This window comes from Jaculus jaculus, chromosome 6, assembly GCF_020740685.1.
Source record: "Jaculus jaculus isolate mJacJac1 chromosome 6, mJacJac1.mat.Y.cur, whole genome shotgun sequence".
Taxonomy (NCBI): domain Eukaryota; kingdom Metazoa; phylum Chordata; class Mammalia; order Rodentia; family Dipodidae; genus Jaculus; species Jaculus jaculus.
The window spans coordinates 13,687,647-13,700,093 of NC_059107.1; the positions used below are offsets into that span (position 1 = coordinate 13,687,647).

Here is a 12,447-nt window from a genome sequence, read left to right on the forward strand (position 1 = left end):
GGTCCTGGGGAATCAAACCTGGGTCCTTTGGCTTTGCAGGCATATGCTTTAACCGCTAAGCCATCCCTCTAGCCCAATCCTCACATTTTAGTACTTGCTCCTATTCCAGAATCTACTAACTTGGCATCCTCTTGCCTCTCTCTAAAGAATGGGTTCTGCTTTTCCCCCTTCATCCAAGAGTGACATTTCAAAATTGACAGCTTCCCTATACTGGAAACTGCAAATCTGCCCAACATGGGGCTAAATTTTAGATTTTTTTCCTAGCTGACTCTCCCCAGCACTTACTTGAATTATCTCAGAAAACAAACAAACAAAAAAAAAAAAAAAACAGAGTTGTCATTCTTCTATTCCTCTTGACCTTCTGAGGACCATTTCAACATCACCGTTGAAAACATGATCTCTGCCCTCTCTTGTCCCTCGGGTAGTTCCACCTAAAGTCATCCCTCTCATCTTTGCAACTCAGACTAGCCTCAAACTCACACTGACCCTCCTGACCTTTGTCTCCCGAGAGACGGGATTAAAGGCGTGGGCCACCACACCTGCTCAGCCGCCCCTCTCATCTGGCGTGTGCTCATGGCCGCCTTACGCCCAGGGTCAGTGAAGGAGAACGCTAGCCCGCCGTGCTGCTCTGCTCTCCTTGGGGTTCCATCAGGCGCAGCCTCCACACTGTTGCGAGCCCTCTCACAGCAGGGCCCTGGAGTCCTTGCTCAGGCATCAGCCATACATCTCACGCCATCGCCCCATTCCTCTTCCTCCTTACCACAAGAAGTCATTTCTCTTGTCCCTGTCTTGATCTCTTACCTCCAGGGTAATGCCATCTCAGGTTGTCATGGAGATAAACAAGGTTTTAAGCTATGCTTTTAGGCCTCACACTCTATGTGAGGAAGATGATGGAGCCGGTCTCCAGAGATGGACGGTGGCATCATCACGCTCGCCCCTGTTGGTGGAATCCCAAGGAATTTGGCAGCTCAAGTGTAACAAACATAGGGTGTGTTGTTGGTGACTCAAATACAGTGACAGCATGCACCATACGATTTTCCAACATAGTGACCAATTCCTTACAAAGTTCTGAATTATCCCAGGGGTCATCTCCGCAGTGCCCAGGTGGTGGCGCTGCTGGGGAACCCAGTCCTTTGAATTGGGGACAGGTGGGAGCTCGGCTAAGGGCCTCCTGGGTTTTGTGGGGGGTTTTGTTTTTGTTTTGTTTTGTTTTGTTGTTTTGTTTTTGCAGTTGTTTATTAAGTAGAAACTTTGTAGGTACCATCATTTCCCTCCTTCCCTGCCCCCATTCCACTGAGGGCCACCTCAGTGGCATTGCTGGAGTTCACCATGGGCTTGTGTGTTATGAGGCGTGAGAGCAGCGGTCAGTCACTGGGGGTGGGGGGAGCAATGTCTCTGGATATTCCCTCGCACTCTGTGACTCTTACAGTCTTTCTGGCGCTCTTCCACCAAATTCCCCGAGCCTTGGTGGTGTGGTTCAAGTCCACTTCAGTGCTGAGCTCTCAGCAGCTTCTGCATTTCTGCTTTGGCGCATTTTGAGCGTCCCCAGTGTCTCCATCAGCCCGGCGCGGGCTGTCGGGCTCGCCGTGGAAGCAGCGCTCTCGCTAGGGCCTCCTGGTGGATTTTCCACCACATGGGTGTCTATCAGGACAAAAAACAGGTTTACAGGATGTGAGACACTTCAGAGCATTTTGCACTCTTGGCCCTTGCCCACTCCATACCTGTAGCACACCTCAAACTTTGTCACTTTCTAAATTACCTCCCCCCCACACACAGGCACATACACACACATTTTCTACAACACGGTCCCCGTGGACATACAGCACCACGATCTAAGAGCTGCTCTGACCTTTCTCATTGTAGAGTTACAGGATGTTGGGTCCATATGCGTCAAACAAGACGCCCTGATCTCTCCTCTGTCTTAGGTGTCCTTGAACGCACTTCCTCCCTCCATTACTTCTAAGCAAAACCCAAGGTCCACCAAGTGCCCAGTCCACTACCACCTCGCAAGCTCCACGACTAGCTCGGCATCAATGTGCTCCGGGAATGTGTGACCTCCCAACACTACGTCACCTTCTAGTCAGTAACTTAATCTCTTCTTGTATCTCCTCTGCCCCCAAGTCTGCCACTTCCTGCCAGATATGCTCATCCTGAATCCCAGCACTTGTTTGCTTTCTGAGATTTCCTACATGTCCTCAATGTCTCGTTCTAAGGAAAGCATTGTGGGCAGAGGCAGAGGCAGAGGCAGAAGCCAGGGCATCTAGGAGAGGAGAAAGGGAGTCATGTGCTTTCACACAGGGAGTGGTAAGATGAAATCTTGCTTGGCTGTCCATTTCCATACTGTATCGGATTCCTGTCCTAAGCGAAAGAGCGGATGGAATGGTCTCTTGGAGGCCTTACAGTTCTGATAGGCTGTGCTTTGATGGATCTGAACAAACCTGCAACTCAGATGAGCAAAGCCCAGCAAAGGAGGCAGCATTCTCGACATTTCCATCTCAAGAGGCTGTGGCATGTGGCCGGCAAGGGCGGGGACCGTGGCTCAGATGGCAAGATTCCTGCTACACAAACACGAGAACCTGAGCTGGATCCCTGGAGCCCACAGTGTAAAACAAAAGCCAGTCAAGAGCTGAAAGAGAGCGTAAGCAGTTAAAGACACTTGCTGGCAAACATTGCCAGCCCAGGTTCGGCTCTCTAGTAACCACATAAAGCCAGATGCACAAAGTGCCACACTCGTTCGCAGTGGCAAGAGGCTCTGATGTTCTCTTATGCTTTATCTGCATCCAGCATCTATCTCACTGCTTGCAAATAAATAATTAAAAATAATTTTTAAAGCCAGGCAAGGAGGCGGGGGCCTGGAATGTCAGTACTAGAGAGGTGAAGACAGAAGGGTCCCTGGGATTTGCTGGACAGTGGGTCTAGCCTAATGGTGAGCTCTAGGTGCTGTGAGAGAGCCTGTCTCAAAGGAGGTACATGGCGTGCCTGAAGATTGTTCTCTTGTCTCCACATGCACACGGGCACCATCACACACATATACACAGAGAGAGAGAGAGAGAGAAAGAGAGAGAGAAACCAGCAGATTTCTGGGAAAGGCATGTGGTTGCTTGGAAGTCTCTGTGGTCAGAATTTCCCTCATAGAGTGAATAAATCAGGTACTGATTACTTCACAGCTGTCCAGCCCCCTAACTCTTCTAACTCATGAAGAAGCCAACTGGAGGGACTCAGATAGTCTCTGCAAATGCTCCTGGTGGATGATGGGAGCTGGTACGATGCTCTGGCCTCCACCGGTTGCACCTCAGAGACTAGCCGACTGTGGGTCTCTGGATCCTCGGGGCCACGGTTCCCCAAAGGCGTCCAGGCAACCATGGTCAGCAGGGTTTTGAGTGGCCACGAGCGTGATGAAAGAACCACTTTCGGGAGGCAGTGCCAGTGAGGAGCTTGTTTATTTGTCAGGGAAGTGGGTTTTTAACGAATTGAGAGTGGGAAGAGGGCCCTAGGGGGATTGCTGGGTTCAAAGGTTGCTAGCTGGTGCCTAGGGACGTTCATTTCAGCATGCTGGGAGAGGGTCAGGTGGTCTACACAGGGGAGGGAAGAGGGGTGCAGGGGGATGGGCTGTGTGAAGGCTGCTGGCTGATAAGAAGTTTCCTAGGCAACTGGCCAAAGGTCCCAGGGCTCCAGGTGCACCAGGCATGGAAAGAGAGTGGCCTCCTGTAGCCCGGGGACCCTTAGTCCTGCCTGGCAGCTCAGGCCCACCTCCTGAAGGCTCCAGCCTATGCCTGGCAGTGCCCAACAGCCAACCACATCCTGCCCTTTTCCTCCTTTTATGTCATTGTTTGGTCTTATTCTCTTCCCCAGAGGTCACTTCCGGAACCCGAGGAAACCCTGGTCATTGCCTTGTATGACTACCAGACCGACGACCCTCAGGAGCTCACGCTGCGGTGCAGTGATGAATACTGCCTTCTGGACAGCTCCGAGACGCACTGGTGGAGAGTTCAAGACAGGAACGGGTACGCACGCTCATGGCTGCCGGTCGCTGCAGCGTTTGAGGCGCTCTGGGGACAAAGAAAACATGGGGATGATCTGTTCCACCTCCCTCAGTCATCCAGTGTGGAATTAGCAGAGCTGATTAGCATTATAATTAGCATGATTAGCAGAGCTGAATACAGCGGGAAGAGGAGGAGGCAGTGAGCTGAGGGTCCTTCCTCTGCTCCCAGATGGCTACGACACTACTCCGACCAGTTGCCATAAGCATTCCCACCCTGTAGTCATGTAAAAAGCCCCGAGCTTTTCCACTGACATTGGCAGCTTGGGAGCCTAGCACCTCATCCTGCAAAGCCCTGTTATTCCTGAGCATTTAAGGGCAGCTAGGTACATTGCATTGTGAGGTCAGAAGAACAGAAAGGGTAGTCAGAGGTAGTGCAGACAGGGGCTTGTGTTAGCAGCCACAGGTGTGACAATTTGCTTATGCAGCCAGGCATGGTGGTGTACGCGTTTGATCCCCGTACTTGGGAGGCAGAGGTAGAAGGATCCCTGTGAGTTTGAGGTCATCCTGGGACTACAGTGTGAGTTCCAGATTAGCCTAGACTAGAGTGAGACCCTGCCTCATGAAAACAAAATAAACAAAAAGAACAGCAACAAAGATTTAGCTATAAAAGCAATCATTAAGCCAGCCATCAAAATGATTCCTGGAGAAAAAGAAGGTTGCAATACCAATTTACCACTACGGGATTTCTGAGTGAAAAGCAGGTCCTCGTGAGCATTTCTCTAATCTGAAGAACAGAATTGCCATCACTAGCCTTCAGAAAGCTCTGTGGCTTATGACTCAGACACTGGTGCCAAATTAAAACGTGTGAGATCCACCGCACACTAATAAGTTATTTATTTTTTTTTTTTACTGTATTTGGCATCCCCTGTCTTCATGTCTTTACCTTATAAAACAATTCAGAAATAGATTATACATTCCCCATTAATTGTAATGGTTAAATTGAAATTTTGCTTTATTTATAAAAATTAAGGGCTAGAGAGATGGCTTAGCAGTTAAAGGCATTTGCTTACAAAGTCTGATGGCCTAGTTGTGATTCCCCAGTATACATGTAAAACCAGATACACAAAGCAGAGTTTGTTTCAGGGGCAAGAGGCCCTGGCACACCCATTCTCATTTTAATTCTCTACATTGTAATTCCCTATCTATCTATCTATCTATCTATCTATCTATGTGTCTCACTCTCTCTCTCTCTCTCTATCCCTTTGCAAATAAATAAATCAAAATAGTCAAAAAATTAAAATACCTTCAGAGAAAAAAGACAGAAACTATAGACATCTTTATCCATTGCAGAAGCGGAGGAGTTTCATGTGTGATCTGGTTAGGACATTCCTTTCACAGGCAGAACGAGCAGTGAGGGCAGACAGCTGAAGGGAGACTGCTCTAGCATCTGATCTTGAACAGTGAATGAACAAGTGCTTTGAGACCCGCAAAGCCATGCACAAATGTAAACGGTATTAATGTTCCTGCTGTTTTCTTTATTATTTTTCTCATTTATGCACGATTATTCATTCCTGCTCAAAAGTGACCTTCCACCCCCTAGTCCAACCCGAACTTTTCTTCCTTTCTTCTTTTCTTCCTTATTCCTCCTCTTTCTCTTTCTCCTCCTTCTTTTTTGGTCTCATACAGGACATTATCACTATATTATCAATATAGCCAAGACTAGCCTGCAGCATACTCTACAGCCCAGGCTGGCCTCGAACTCACAGCATCATCCTGCTTCCACCTTCTGTGTACTGGCACAGGCTGCCATGCCTGGCTTAACTTTATCTTGCTTTTGATGCTCCTATGTGTGAAGACAGAAGCTCAATGTGGGAGTAGTTTTTTGTTTTTAATTGTGGTTGGAAAGTCACTTTTTATATTTTTATTATTTTGGTTTCCTGACTATAAAATTATGGTATCAAGTGGAAAAAATACTGATGATTACAAAAAAAATCATTATAGAAAATAAAGACTAAATGCTAATCATTTTTTTTCCAGTAGAGGAAATTTCACAATGAGAACAGCAAGAAGAGCCTTTGAAGTAAAATAGCTATTCATTGGGGTTTTTTTTTAGATATTTTGTTGTGAAGTTTGTTGTTTTTTAACAGAGAAAAGACTGTTGTTACTTTGATCAGTCCTTTTGTTCTAAAACTTTAGAATACAATATCACAAATACCAAATAATGCAAGACCTCCATCTTAAAAGTTAAAAACAAATGACTTTTAGTGGATTAAAGCTTTATATATTTATATATATATATATGTATATTTATATTGAAGGTGTAAAAAATATTTTTCTGTTAGTCTAAATACTAATTTCCTTTCTACAGGCATGAAGGATATGTACCAAGCAGCTATCTGGTGGAGAAGTCACCAAATAGCCTGGAAACCTATGAGTAAGACACTTTATTTGTTTTTGGAAATGTGGTACTAACCTTCCTCCCTATGTCAAGCATGAATCATTAGCTAGCTATTAAAATCCAGGAAGATTTCCATTCTTTTTAAAATACTTTTATTTATTTATCACTTTTTGATTTATCAAAGGGGAGACACATGCACGCACAGGCATGCACGCACACGCGCACACACACACACACACACACACACACACACCAGGGCCTACTGCCACGTGTGTGAACCCCTTTGTACGTCCGGCTTTATATCGGTACAGGGGAATTAAACCCAGGCCATCAGGCTTGATAAGCAAGCACCTTTAACCATTGAACTATCTCTCCAGCCCAAATTATTTCCTTTCCTGACATGCTTTCCTTTCTGCAATTCTCTTGTCACTCAATAGTTAAGGATTCAGCCCAGATCAGAGGAGGGTGGTGTGGTCTGCATACCACCTTCCCTCTTGATAGCATGGCTCTCAGGTGCATTGAGAAGCTTACACAGAAGAAAAATTTCCCAGTGATTTCCTTGGTTTCTGTTTCCCAGAGGCCTGGGGTTATAGACATGCATGACTACATCCAGTTATATACATGGGTCCTGGGGAATCAAACTCAGACAGTCTCAGGCTTCTTGGGCCCTAACACTTGGGGCAAGCACTCTTACTCACGGAGCCATCACCCCAGCCCTATAAGAAAAAACCTTTTAATGGAAGGGTTATGCAAATAGGCACAGAAATGAGCTTTAAAAGGCTCTAACTGACCAAATTGGGACAATTTTAGTATCAAACAATAATGTATTATAATATTTTGAATTAAAAAGAATCCAGGGCTGGGGATATAGCCCAGTGGTAAACTGTCTGTGTAGCATTGTGAAGCCCCAGGTTCAATCCTCTGCCCACATATAATATAATATGTATGTATAATATGTATGTATGTATGTATGATAATAATTTGTACATATAGATATAAAAAAATAAAACAAGGTTCCAAAACAAATTAGTAGATAATTCAATAAAAAGACAAAGTTATTTCTTAGTTAGAATGCCTAGTAATGAATGCAGAAGATCTGATAAAGCTCAAAATCACTGTTTGGGGGATGAGGAGATGGCTCAGTGGATAACAGTGTTTGCTAAGCAAGAATGATGCCATTCAGTTTGATCCTTAGCACCCACATAAAATGTCAGAGTGGCCATGCATGCCTGTAACCCCAGCCCTGAAAGGGATGGAGACAAGAGAATCACTGAGGCTCACTGATCAGCCAGTCTTACCAAAACCAGCAGCTTCATCTCAAGAAAGCAAAGCAGAAGAGAGTAACAGAGAGGCCATCCAGTATCATCCTCTGATCTTGCATGCAGGTACATGGGGTGTGTGCATCTGCAAAAAAATGTGCACATAGGGCTGGAGAGATGGCTCAGCAGTTAAAGCACATGCCTGCAAAACCTAAGTACCCTGGTTTGATTCTCCAGATCCCACATAAGCCAGGTCCCTCCTGCTTGCAGAGGCTAGAGGCCCTGGCATGCCCATTCTCATACTCTCTGTCTCTAATAAATAAAATTTTTTTTAAATGTGCACATACAGCATATACAGCACACACACACCACAAATTTCCTATAAAAACAGTGTTTATGACTGAAAGTGTTAATTCAGGCAAAAATTACCAACAATTGTCACAATTAAGGAATGTAAATGTGATGAGGCACAGTACATTTATAATCTCAAATTTATTACTTCACCAATCACCCATAACTACAAGTACAGACAACTGGTAGACCTTGTCTTATGGAAGGGATCAACATTAATATTAAAAACAGTCCAAAATACACGACGTGGCTACTATTGCTTCCTTTAAAACAACTGTAATTTGAATTTAGTCATGAAGATAAATTAGACAAATCCAAACTAAGTAATATTTTGTGTGTGTGTGTGTGTGTGTGTGTGTGTGTGTGTGTGTGTGTGTTAGTATCATGGGAGCTACAAAAGGCTGAGAATTAAGATCATGTTAAAGAAAACTGAAGAGATATACCAATTAAATGCATAGGTAGTCTTATATTGGATCATGAACCATGAAAATATTTTGTTACTAACATGCTATTAGGAAAAATTGGTGATATTTTGAAAATATCTACAATTAGACATAGGCAAATGTTAAATTTCATGATTTTGGTAATTGGTTGTATAAGTGCACATTATGTGGTCTAGGAACTGGACAATAGAGCATCAGGAGTAACATCTGTTCTCAAATGGCTCAGAATATAGATATACACATATATATATATGACATATTATAGATGTGTATATATAGAGAGAATATCATAAAGTAAATATATGAAATTTCAACCACTGGATTATCTAGGTGAAATATTGGTGAAAATTTTAGTACTTTTCTGTAAATTTGAAATTATTTTTTTTTAATTTCAAGTACTCAAATACAAAATACCAGAACAAAAGAATACAAGCTAATAAAGACTTATAATAACTTACTAGAATTCTTATTAGTTCAGATGTAGTCATTTGCTGAAACTGTAATTCTGTGAAGTGCCATCACTCATTTCGATCAAGTATGTGAGTACCCTATCCCTCAGCTGACAAAAGTCTCATTCATTTTTTCCAAGAATACTCTAACTGAAATTAAACATATGTAAGATATGCTTCAATAAAATAAGATTTATTTTTATAGGCAATGCCTCTGGGGAAAATTGGGTATTTATTTCAAATGATTACTTGGATAAATAGGTTTTTGTTAATATGTCTGGTTCATCAGACCACTTTTATAAAATTTTTTAAAGATTTTTTGTTTATTTTTATTTATTTATTTATTTGAGAGCAACAGAGAGAGAAAGAGAGAGAGAGTGAAAATGGGCACACCAGGGCCTCCAGCCACTGCAAATGAACTACAGGTACATCCGCCACCTTGTGCATTTGGCTTACATGAGTCTTGGGGAATCAAGCCTTGGACCTGAGTCCTTACACTTCACAGAGAAGTGCTTAACCACTAAGCCATCTCTCCAACCCTAAATTTTTTTAAATTTATTATTTTTATTTTGTGTGTGTGAGAGAGAGAGGCAGATAGAGAGAACTGATATGCCAGGGAATCCAGCCACTGCAAATGAACTCCAGACACATGCACCCTATTGTGCATCTGGCTTACACGGGTACTGGAGAATCAAACCTGGGTCCTTAGGCTTTGCAGGCAAACACCTTAATGCCTAAGCCATCTCTCTGGCCAATTGTGCTTTGTTTGTTTGGTTGTTTTTTTGGGGGGGGGGCGGGGGTTCAAGGTAGGGTCTCACTCTGGCTCAGGCTGACCTGGAATTAACTACGTGGTCTCAGGGTGGCCTCCTCATCTCGGCGACCCTCCTACCTCTGCCTCCCAAGTGCTGGGACTAAAGGCGTGCGCCACCACACCCGGCTGTCTTATATATTTAATCGTAACCTCTTTGCTTATGATTGAGGGAAAATTCAAAACTCCAATAGATAAAAAGCAATAGAAAATAGTTGAAATTTATTACAAATAATAACTATATTTCCTTACCTAAAGAAATTTCAAGCCATTTTCAAAATAAAGCATAACATACGAACAAAATGTTCTGGGGTCCCTATGTACCATGCATTGTCAATTTGCAGTTTGTGAGGTAAGGATTCTGGGTTAGAAAATAAAAACACCTGGGGGAAGGATAGCTGAAACTTCACACCTCCTGGAGGAGCTAATAACAGCTAATAATTGCTGGGAGGACAGTCAGATTTTCCAGTGATATAGGAACTGATAAATTGCCCACATTATAGTAGACAACCTTCCACCCATGATCATGTGAGCAGCCATAATTTAACTCGATGGGGAAAAACAAGTACATGGAAGAAAACGAGAAGATTCAAGCAAACATCCTGATATGCAATACATACCTAGACATATGAAAGCTAACCAGTAGGGTGGCTTTTATCCTTGAACTTAAGTTTGGCTACTTGCAGGTGCGGTCTGCATATGAATGCAAAAAGATGTACACCTGGTTGGGCTGGAGAGATGGCTTAGTGGTTAAGTGCTTGCCTGTGAAGCCTAAGGACCCTGGTTCGAGGTTTGCTTCTCCAGGACCCACGTTAGCCAGATGCACAAGAGGGTGCACGCATCTGGAGTTCGTTTGCAGTGGCTGGAAGCCCTGGCGCGCCCATTCTCTCTCTCTCTCTTTCTTTCTCTCTCTGCCTCTTTCTCTCTCTGTCGCTCTCAAATAAATAAAAATGAACAAAAAAATTTTTAAAAAAAGATATACACCTGGTAACACAATCCTAGGCTAGTAGCTGACAGGCTTCAGCTCTCCTGCCATGGTTTGGACAAGCTGGAGTAGATTCCCATTGTTCTTGGGAATCAAACTATAGGTTGTTCCAAACTCAGTACATACTGCACTTCTCCCAGTACGTGCAGTCCTATAAGAAAGTTTATTTGACAAACGAAATATAACAAGAGACCAACAGTAGTAAGCAGTGCTGAAGTAGAACGATGATCATGCTGGTAGTTACGGTAGCTACCCTTGCACTTTGGGGCACTCTTACGTAAAATTAGGGCTATCTTAGCATAGATGCTGCAATATTGTGATAGTCAGTTCCGTTTCATTTTTTTTTCTCCTCTCCAAATAAACATCTTACCACCTGGAAATGGATGGTGGCTTTCCTCTTGAGTGAGACAACACTGATAGCAAGAAAACATGTGGTTTTCCGGATTTGACTCTTTTTCTTTTCTTCATTTTTTTCTGTTGTTTATTTTTATTTATTTATTTCACAGCAACACACAGAGAGAGAAAGAGGCAGATAGATAGATAGAGAATGGGCATGCCAGGGCCTCCAGCCACTGCAAACAAACTCCAGACGCGTGCGCCCCCTTGTGCATCTGGCTAACATGGGACCTGGGGAATCGAGCCTCGAACCAGGGTCCTTAGGCTTCACAGGCAAGCGCTTAACTGCTAAGCCATCTCTCCAGCCCAGATTTGTCTTTCTTAAGTAAATAATGAAACTTCCAAAGATGGCATTAACGCGTGACACTTCCGTGCTTTTAGGTGGTACAATAAGAGCATCAGCCGAGACAGAGCTGAGAAACTCCTGCTGGACGTGGTAAGTCTTCTGATGTGTCAGCTCCGCGGAGCGCAGGTCTATGCCCGGGGCTCACGTGGCGGATTAGCCGTGGTCCTCACGTCCGGTGACAAGCACTCCCAGGACCGTCAGGCCTGGCAGGCGCAGGAGGGGAAAGCTGGGAGGGCCAGGGGTCTGCGTGTTAGCACTGCCGCCGCAGCGGCCTCACCCATGGGGAGCCTCCGGGCCTCGGTGCTTTGCCCACTCCTCTGCCTAAGTCAGGGGTCAGATCCTGCCTGAAGGGGGGCTGTTGTCTACAGAAATTACAGCCCTTGCTCTAACTTACTTTTCCCATCAAGTTTCTCCTCTGAAGCCATGCAGTGGGGGAAGCAGGACTGCTCTCCCACGGGAACGTGAGGGTGAAGGGAAAGAAGGGTGAAGGGAGAGAAAGCATGGGTGTGATGGGACGGGGACCCGGTTGCGGTTCTTGTTATCTGTGACTCTGAGGACTTCTCTGCCTTCTGGGCCTCCACTTGTCAGTGAGGGAAAATGAGTACGGGGCTATGCCACGGATTCCAGTTACCACTCCGTGTTCCTGGCCCCGTGCGCATGCTTGCTGGCCGTCATGGCACTGGGACTCCACTGGGAACAAAGCCACAGCCTGACCTGCTCTGTTTCTGACCCGGGCCTGCTCACCCCTCCTTAGGCAACCTGGTTAAGCCTCGCTCCCAGAGTCACCATACTGATGCTAAACGTAGCGCAGACGCCCAATCAGTATAGCTCACTGCAGCCCAGAACTCCTGGAGTCAGGCGATCCTCCCGCCTCAGCCTCCCCAATAGCTGAGACCTTAAGCACAAGCCACCAAACCCAGCACAAGACACATTCTGGAGACGTAGAAGCTGTTCTAGTGGAAACCAAGATGAGCCTGCAGGAGTAAGGGAAGGGCTCTTGGGGGAAGAGGAACTGAGCTGAATCCTACGA

General features: G+C 44.9%; 1 protein-coding gene across 3 annotated transcripts in view; it reads left to right on the forward strand.

Annotated features, from left to right (window-relative positions):
- Nucleotides 1-12,447, forward strand: part of Itk (IL2 inducible T cell kinase) — a 55,197-nt gene that overhangs the window by 26,157 nt on the left and 16,593 nt on the right. For 2 of the 3 annotated variants that reach the window (XM_004657471.2, XM_012948576.2), the window contains exons 6-8: nt 3,853-4,004; nt 6,351-6,416; nt 11,453-11,507. In XM_004657471.2, the coding sequence (XP_004657528.2) occupies nt 3,853-4,004; nt 6,351-6,416; nt 11,453-11,507 (273 nt within the window). Of the gene's footprint in view, nt 1-3,850; nt 4,005-6,350; nt 6,417-11,452; nt 11,508-12,447 lie in introns of all 3 variants that reach the window. The other variant, XM_012948575.2, reaches the window with a different exon arrangement.